The 9,726-nt window shown below is 35.3% G+C and overlaps 2 protein-coding genes across 2 annotated transcripts; one reads left to right on the top strand and one right to left on the bottom strand.

The window, feature by feature from the left end:
- The first annotated feature begins 520 nt into the window (after positions 1–520).
- Positions 521–1,733, top strand: LOC101218700 (HVA22-like protein f). The gene is made up of 5 exons (XM_004143134.3): positions 521–666; positions 748–774; positions 877–999; positions 1,102–1,348; positions 1,448–1,733. The coding sequence occupies exons 1-5, from the start codon at positions 620–622 to the stop codon at positions 1,472–1,474; spliced, it is 471 nt and encodes a 156-aa protein (XP_004143182.1). The 5' UTR covers positions 521–619; the 3' UTR covers positions 1,475–1,733.
- A 1,823-nt stretch (positions 1,734–3,556) lies between these two features.
- Positions 3,557–7,504, bottom strand: LOC101209544 (elongation factor 2). Its single transcript, XM_031886864.1, has 4 exons — positions 7,348–7,504; positions 6,966–7,017; positions 6,796–6,883; positions 3,557–6,233 (listed from the first exon to the last, which is right to left on the bottom strand). The coding sequence occupies exons 2-4, from the start codon at positions 6,966–6,968 to the stop codon at positions 3,793–3,795; spliced, it is 2,532 nt and encodes an 843-aa protein (XP_031742724.1). The 5' UTR covers positions 6,969–7,017; positions 7,348–7,504; the 3' UTR covers positions 3,557–3,792.
- Between the last annotated feature and the right edge of the window lie 2,222 nt (positions 7,505–9,726).

Raw genomic sequence — 9,726 nt, 5'->3', positions numbered from 1 at the left:
AGATACATGCTTAGATTAAGCTTAAAAAAACAAGATCAACTTTTCAAATAGCATTTTAGTGATTTTCCTATTGTAATAAGTAGGTTTGAAACATGATAGAAATATCCAACTTTTGAAAGAATATGAATATTTTCTTAAATGAGAGTGTTTTCTTTTATTTTTTTCCAATTTAGACATTAAAAAATATATTGATTATTCCCAAATAGTATTGAGTAAAAAAAAGACCTCAAAAGAAGTGATGAAGGCAAAAGGGAAAGAGAATAAAAAGGAAGGTATATAACAACAGACACCTTTCTGACTAAATATATTTATGCAAGTTGGAAAGGAATACAAAGTAACAGTTCCCATATGTATTCTTCATTCCCTTTCCTTTTTATTTTCAATCCATTAATTGACTTCATTTGAATTCTTTTGGCTTTTGCTTGTTCTTTGGGTAAAGAAGAACACCTGGAACAGACATTCTTTACCTTGCTTAATTACTCACCTCCACATATACATACATATATATATATATATAATATATATATATATATATCATAAACTTCCCCTTCATCCAATTTTCATTATCTTGAATGAACCAGTATATATTCCAAGTTTCATTTTAAGGTTGAATTCAGAGATGGGTATCCTCGGAGCTATAGCTAAAAATTTGGATGCAATTATTGGGTACTCTCAAAACCGAAAGTTTCGTCCTTTATAATATCATTGTTTTTTCTCAATGAATTTCAACTTTTTCCTTTGGTTCAGGCCTGGAGTTATGCTTCTTTATCCTTTGTAAGTGAACACAACTCATTTGAATTATAAATTTCTCTTAATATTTTATGGTTTCCGAGACATGATTAATAGAAAGTTAAACTTCGTAAATATTATGAGCAGATATGCATCAATAAGAGCAATTGAGAGTCCTTCAACCCTTGATGACCAGCAATGGCTGACTTATTGGGTTATATATTCTCTTATAACCCTCTTTGAACTAACATTTTGGAAGATCTTGGTTTGGTATAGTTCTATACAAATTAAAGCTTGTATTTTTATTTGAGGCTCTTGTTGTTGTTGTTATTGTTTAGATTTTTCAAAGGCTATGGAATTAATGGTATGTAGGATTCCACTATGGGGATATATTAAACTGGTGGCTTGTTTGTGGTTGGTTCTACCAATTTTCAATGGGGCAGCTTATATCTATGAGAATATAGTGAGGAAATATGTAAAGATTGGAAGATATGTGAACCCAAACTATCCAGAGAATCAAAAGAAAGTACTGCAGATGATGACTTTGGATTCTAGGAAATCTGTGGAACGTTACATCGATAGATATGGACCGGATGCTTTTGAACGAGTAGTTAAAGCTGTAAGATGTTGCTATATATACCGAAATATTTTGTTGGTGTGAAGTGTGTGGGTGCATATGATATGTTGATGTAAATCCTGATAAGAGTTGGTTTTGTAGGCTGAAAGAGAAGCAAGGAAGCACTGAGACGAAGATGTGGAAGAATCGTGGATGGTTTACCGTTTAAAAGACTGGAGAAATGGTTGGGTTGTATTTGTGGTAGTACGATTTCATGTTGTGTACTATTTGTGTTTATGTATTATGCAAAAGAGAGAACAAGTAAGGGTGGTTTTTTTTCTTTGTGTGGATAATAGCTGTAAAGAAAAAGAGTTTCTAACCAACAATAATGTTTGGCGATCAATTTGGAAAAGTAAAGTAAATCCTCGATCAAGTCAAGTTAAACCAATATTCTGGGTAACAAAGATAAAAACAAAAATTGAAATATAATGTTCTGTTTCCTATATTCTTAATAAAAAGAAATAAAAAAATTGATCTTTTCAATACTAGAATATATATACATATATAGAACATATATGAGACTTTGAGAAATAGAGATTTTAAAGAAATTGAATTCTACATGCATTGTTTGTTAAAATTGATTTTTAAATAAGTCCTTCCAAATTTATTGAAAAAACTAAAAGGCAGTAGCCAACTAGTCCACTCATATTTATATATAAATGTTTTAAAAAATTTTATTCAACTCAACTCAACCTAAATTAACGATATTATATATATTTAGATTAAATTTTATAAAATAATTATTAAAATATTTTTTTTGCTTTAGTTCATATTTGTCTCTCCTTATGTAATACTAGATGATTTAAAACTTATTGCAAGTATTTTTGAATGTGTGGATTTGTGAATAAGATGTAATAATGTTTTTAAAATTTAATGAATATTAAACATGAAACAAAAGTTCTACAACTCGAAAACCCAACTCAACTCATATTTTTAGGATTGGGTTAGTAATACTTCTTAAGATCATTTGGTTTGCTGACCCATCGAAGAGATGTTTCTTAGGTAGGCGATTTTAGAGAACAATTTAATAATAATTATAGTTACTTTTGCAAAAGCATTTACGTAAAATTATTTTATATTCGATCCCACCGTTGTTAAAGAGAATTTAGTTGCATTAGAAGTTCTTTATGTTCAATGTTTATCTTCACAGTAAATTTAGAATCATCAAAATACTAAAATGAAAAGGATTGATTACATTTGAGAGAATAAAAATAAAAAATAAAAAGTGGTACACAAAAACTACGAAGGGATGAAAATTTAGGTAAGAAATAGAAAAACAAGATTTAAAGAAAAAGGGGGCCATAAGTTTACGCATAAATAGAAAACAATGAGAGAATTTTAATTAAAGCGAAAAATTAAAGAAAAATAAAGTTAGCAAAAGGCACAAAATTGAGCAAAAAATATAAAATAATAATTAATAAAACAAGCACAAAAAAGTTAGAAAATTTTGTGGAGCAGAAAGAAAAACAAAACTACGGCATTGAATTAAGTATTTTCAATCGTTTATTGTTTTTAAGAATTAAGTAATTCTATCATTCCCATGATTTGATTTGTAATGATAAGAGTTGAGTTTATAGTCCAGTTTCAAAAACAAAAAAAAAAAAAATTAACATTAAAAATTTGACTTAGTTATTAAAACATGTGAAATGTAGATATCAAACTTAAGAGAAATGAGAGAGCGCACAAAAAAGTAGTGACGAAGATAGACGAAAAAAGTTCACCTTTCATACAATTTCACCACAAATAGGAAGAGCTTTTTTTAATTTAACAGATTTTATTAACCTATCACTTAAATCCAAAATCAATAATTGCATCGCTAAACATCTGTCATTAAAATAATATAAGTGATTTTGGACGTACAAAAAGTGGAAAACAAACATGCAATTCAGGGGAAAGATATGATATGCAAAACCCCAAATCACCAACATCAGAACATCAGCATGAAATGACAAAATATCTTACTCGTTTGCTTACGTTTTGTCGAATAAGTTAGTCTGCAGCTTGAATTAGTCATTCCTTTCCAAGCTTAGAGGACCTTGACGTTCTAGCGAAAATGGCTGAATGGCTTAACCTGTAAACAACTGATAAATCGAAAACAGATTGATTGTTAATTTCAGTAACAGTGAGACACAAAAAAGTATTCCATTTTATGTGAAGCTACCGCACTTGTTTTTAACGAAAAACATATAACTGGCATGAAACAAACAGAAAAAAAATCCAAACCCAGGGAAACAAACCAATTCTACTGGTCTCCATTGTGAAGTTTAAGAAACGATCTCGATCTCATTCAAAAAGATAAATTAAACGTAAAATAACAGAGTCAAAACAACAGTGTCTTCTAGATAAATTAGCAAACAAAAACTTTCCATAAGCCAGGGTAGACAACTCAATTAGAACCTTCTCTGCAAATCTATAATTGCTTCTCAATAAATAACATCGCAAGTGATCTACAGCTTGTCCTCGAAATCCGAAAGTGGAGTCATTTGCTCCTTCAACCCCTTCCTCTTCCTGATATCAGCAACCAACTGCGCAGCTTGAGACCCACTTTCTAATGGATCTGAAGACATCATTTCCCAATGGTCAAACACACACTGTGGGAATGCCTGTCCAGAAGTTGCAGCTCTCAAAGTGCTAGAGAACCCAAATGATTCAATTACGGGGAGATATGCCTTGATGTTGTAAAGAGGTGTGCCAGGCCTCTGCATTTCCTCAAAGACGTGCCCACGCTTTTGATTAAGAACACTGTAGATACCACCAAGAGCTTGCTCCGGAGCCTGAATCTCCACTAGGTACACTGGCTCAAGAAGTCTTGGTTTGGCAGTCAGCTGAGAAGCGTAGATTACCCTCCTAGCAGTCGGAATCACTTGACCACCTCCTCTGTGGATGGCATCAGCGTGAAGCACCACATCACACACTTCAAAACAGATGCCTCTCATGTTCTCTTCCGCCAATGCACCTTCTTTTGACGCCCATTGGAAACCAGCAACAACGGAATCCTTGATTTCATTCAGGTATTGAACTCCCTTACACATATCAACCACCATGTTAGGGCCGGTAGTCTCAGGACCAAAGCACCAAATCTTCTTAGCAAGATCTTTGTCCCAAGCAAACTCCTCTGACAAAATTTTAGACCTAACTTTAGGATCATCTCGTGGTCCAATGCGGCCATCATCAATAGCCTCTGCCAGTCCATCCTCCATGGGTCGTGCTTCCATGTACAGTCGATTGTGCTTGTTAGGGGACTTGCTCATCACTGTGCGGCATGACCTCTCAAGAACGGTTTCACGGAAAGAGACAACAGGGTCAGATTTTATGATCTCAGCTCCACCCATGAAATCATCTTGCAAATCCTTCAAACAGATCTCAAGATGTAGTTCTCCAGCACCAGCAACAATGTGCTCACCAGATTCCTCCATGGTACACACAACCATAGGGTCTGACTTGGCCAGACGTTTAAGTCCTTCCACAAGCTTGGGAAGATCAGAGGCCACCTTGCACTGAACGGCAACACGCACGACGGGAGATACAGAAAACTTCATGGCTCGAATTGGATGAGCATCGACTTCCTTTTCATTTGTCAGAGTGGCATTCTTAGTGATAAATTGATCCAGCCCAACCATGGCAACAGTGTTACCACAAGGCACATCCTCCACTGTTTCTTGCTTCTTTCCCATCCAAATGACAGTTCTCTGGACGCTCTTAACATACAAATCTTTTTTCTCACCAGGAACATAGTTGGGGCCCATGATTCTAACTTTCAAACCAGTTGAAACTTTCCCAGAGAACACACGTCCAAAGGCAAAGAACCTGCCCTTGTCAGATGCTGGAATCATCTTTGATACATAAAGCATAAGAGGTCCCTCAGGATCACAATTTCTAATGGCACTAGCGTAAACATCATCTTGTGGACCCTCATACAAATTCTCCACACGATACTTTTGAGCCTTGGCAGGGGATGGAAGATGAAAGATCATCATTTCCAAAAGAGCAGTACTTGCTGGTAGCCATGTTTGCATGACCCGCTTCATCAGTGGTTTGCCCATCAGATCCTTCTCATCAGACTTCATGACAACACCAAGCTTCTGCAACATGGGCCATAGCTTGTCCTTCCGATCGTTCATGCAAGTTGCAATGATCTGCTTGATGGGTTCGTAGCAGAACTGAACAAACCCACGCTTGCATGTTGCCGTGCCAGTGTTCTTGCTTGTCCACTTCTTGGTTGCAGGATCAAAGAAATTCTCACCCCAAAGTCTCTCCATCATCTTCGCCTCATCTACTCCAAACTTGGAGGCATACATCTTGGCAAAGTTAGTCAGGGTAAATGCCCAGCCGTGCAAACCAGCAGAGAAAGCAACTGTTCCTTTCTCCGGGTACACTTGAACATCGCCCAGAAGTGGATCCTCATACGTGGCCATAATCACATTGGCATTCTCAATGACCCTCTGGAATGTTTGATAAGCCTCTTCTCCATCCACTTGAAGTTCAAGGAAGCACCTATCCATCTTGTTAACAGTCAAGACAGGTCTAATCCTCTCTCCCAAAGCCTGACGGAGCACAGTCTCTGTTTGGACACAAACACCTTCGATGCAATCCACCACAACAAGGGCACCATCAGTAATACGTAAAGCAGCTGTAACCTCCGACGAGAAGTCAACGTGCCCAGGTGAATCAATAAGATTGATAAGATACTCATTTCCATGTCTCTCTCCCTTGTAACTTTTCAAGGATTCATCAGACATCTCATAGTAGAGGGAGATTCCAGTAGATTTAATGGTGATACCACGCTCTGCCTCATCTTGGCGAGTATCTGTCATTCGTACATCACCGGCAACTTCTTGTGCAATGATACCCGCGGCAGCCACAAGAGAATCTGTAAGTGTCGACTTTCCTGAAATAGAAGGAAAAAGGGGGTGATCAAATAAGGGTTAAAATAGATGCATAGTAACAATTTAAGATTAGTTCGTAAGAAACATAAAATGTTCCTTTTACTGTCAATACGAATGATTTAGATCAATGAGAAAATATAAGCTCAAGCAATAGTTTTTTAGAGGAAACATGTATGGAATTGCAGAGAGAAGAAAGCCAAGCTAAGAGGAAGTCACCCATAAAAATAGAAAAATCCTCTCGGTTTCATAGATCAGCGAGTATATAACAATCAAGCATACGATATCATGAGTGAACACCACAAATATAGCCATAAAGTAGTCTACATGAGTTTCCTGATCGTTAAATTTCTTGATGTTTCTTTCCAAAAAGATCCAATATATCAGCAAAAAAAATTTAGTTCAAATAGGCCTGCCTCAACTAGAAGCATCATTAAGCTAACAAAAACTTAGTGCGGAAGTGAACTTAAATTGGTGCGCATCTTTATAATTAATGTCCAACAGAAAGATTTTTATTTCTTCCAACATTGATAACCCTAAAAAATCAGCCCATGTTAAAAATTTTACCATGATCGACGTGAGCAATAACAGACATATTACGAATGTTATGCTTATAGTCCATAATCCTACGAAGCTCCTCGGCTGTAAACTTCACCTGAACACACAAAAAATTAAAGATTATTAAAGAACTTTTCAGATCCCAAACATTATCATCGTCAAGAGAAGAGCACACTAACCATCGTGACAAGTCTTCAAATTTCCTGATGTCCAAGATTTAGAAACAATGAACTGCCAGAAAAAATTAATATATCACTGTTAAACGAGGGAATAATCAGATCAAATAGTAGAAAGTAATTTAGCAATAATCTTCAACATAAAGCTTCTTCGTAGCTTACTCGTCAACTTAAATCTCATAATCTAAGTACACATCGCAACAATTGATTAAACCATTTAATATATCGAATACCAGCAACAACAAAAACAGATCTAAAACAAACTCATCGAATATAAAAGACTAAGAAAACAGATCTCAAACGCACAAAACCTAAATGAAAGCACGAGTGAAGGAAAATAGACACAATTGCAAGGAAATGAAGCGTAGAGAGAGAGAGTTGTTACAGGAAAGAAGAAGCTGAGAGACGATGAAGGGACAGCAAAGGAAGAGAGAGTTTCCCTTGAGCTACCAGAAAAGAGAAGTACAACAAGCGAAACAGAGTGCGGGTGAGGAGGAAACAGAGTGCGGGTGAGGAGGAAACAGAGTGCGGGTGAAAAGTAATAGTGAGGCTGAATATGCGGTCTCAATGAAGCATTTCCTTTTGCGCCACCTAGGGTTTCTGATTGGGCTGGGCCAAGTCAATTAATTCATTAATTGTAAATATGACGTATTTTCTTAGTCATTCTTTCAAGGGAAACTGGAGGACATTTTAGGAATAACAAAGATATAGCAACATTTTTAAAAAATTATAAATATAGTAAAACTATCACCGATAAACTTGTATCGTTGATAAACTTTGTATAGTCTATCAATGATAGATCAATATGTATAACATGGTCTATCGGTGATAGACTTATATTATTGATAGAATTTGACAAACTTTTTAAAATTTTGCGTATACTTAATTATTTTGAATTTAATTGCTAAATTTGTAACTATCCCTAGTTTGAATTTGTATAAAGACACTCTAACTTTGTTTTTTGTTTTTTGTTTTTTTGCTTCAGTATTAGCTTAAAAGTTAAAATTGAGTAAATTAGAAAAAAAAATCTTGTGAAAATGTGTACATACTAGTAACTTTTGTTCATTCCAAAATAAATTTTCACGTGATTCTTCTTTTATTGGAAACTTATTTTAGATGACGAAACTGCTAAAAATATTTACAAAATATAGTAAAATTTTAGATTTTACCACTGATAAACATCAACATCACTGATACACACGGATAAAATGCTATGTTTTGTGAATATTTTGTTGGAATTTTTTGTCCTAAAACTCGTAGTTTGTAAATCATATTCTGTTCAATAAAGTTGTTATTGAGAAATTAAATATTATAATCTTAAATCCAATAAATCAAGTTTCAAGGCTATTTTTGAATAAACTTGAACTTTATGTGTAAACATAAACGTGGATCAAGTTCGAGTATATAGCCTAAATAGTCTATAGTATATGAAATAAAGGTTGGGCGCCTTATTTAGAGAAACTATGGATGCGGCTCACTTTGTAGTACAAACGAGGTGATCCTAATCGTTCATGTAGAGACATGAAAAGTGGGGGCATCCTATGTAAAATGTTTACATAAGACTAAACCATGAATTAGTCTTTTTTACTTTATAACACCGTTTACTGTTTAAAACTGACTATCTCAATTATTGATGACCTAGGTAACTTAGTCTTAATCCTGAGTTAACTATGAACTCCTGTTCACACGAGATTATCCTTAGATCTGCATAGGTGAGGGCAGCTCATCAGCGTTGGCCCAATAAGCCTCCCATTTCAGGGGTAAGATCGGGTGGATAGCTGGGAACATAGGGTACAAGATGGAATTCACTCCTACCCGCTTTAGGGTTAGTAGATAGGTTGCTCTCTTAAGCACTGAATCCAAGTCTTGAACAAGGGGCCCCACCCTCTCATTGGCCCGAGAGGGATTAAGTTTATAGGTTGAACCTTAAACCAATTGTTCAATAGTGGATTAGTGGGACTTAAGGAGCAAGATGTAATCTTGGGGGTAAAACGGTATTTTGACCCAGCCAAGGTTACGAGCAACCTGTGAAGGATTAACTTACTGATTATGGTTTTATCAAATGGACACAAATATATCTATAGTGAGGGGAGTGCAACTACGGGACTTTAGTGGAATGACCCGTTAGTTAACGAATGTTAATTAACTCGGTTTAAAAGAGTTTAGCTAGTTAATCTTGAATCGTTGGAGCCCATGATCTATAGGTCCATTAGGTTCCTCTGCTAGCTCATATGGATTAAACTTAGAACAGTGTGATGAAATAAGTCGAATTGTTCGAATTGGGAGAAGAAAGGGAAACCGACAAATATAGTGATATAGTCGTCGGTCTTCTAATTAGAAATAGAGCTTTTATGTTTTACATACTATAAGTATGAATGCGGATTCATACTAAGAAGCTCGGAATTGATGGAATTGGTCAAAAATAGTAAAAAGTCAAAATGTTGACTTTTGACTTTGAAAAGTCAAACTTTGACCGGCCTTATATTCAAATGTGATTTGAATTTTGGAAAAATGAATGCGGATTCATGCTCGGGAGGTTGGAATTAGTCAAGACGGACAAAATGGTAAAAAGTCAAAATATTGACTTTTGACTAAGAAAAGTCAAAGTTTGACTTTTGACTAGAAATATCTAATGACCATTTTACCCTTGGACTAAGTTAGTGGGAAAATCCAACATTTTGTTGGATAATCCCACTAACTCTTAGTGGGATATGTGGCTATATGAGATATAGACACCTAGCCCACTAAGTTCCACTAATTGTTA

This window comes from Cucumis sativus, chromosome 6, assembly GCF_000004075.3.
Source record: "Cucumis sativus cultivar 9930 chromosome 6, Cucumber_9930_V3, whole genome shotgun sequence".
Classification (NCBI taxonomy): domain Eukaryota; kingdom Viridiplantae; phylum Streptophyta; class Magnoliopsida; order Cucurbitales; family Cucurbitaceae; genus Cucumis; species Cucumis sativus.
Note: the sequence above shows the minus strand (reverse complement) of the source record. Positions and strands in the feature narration are given on the sequence as shown.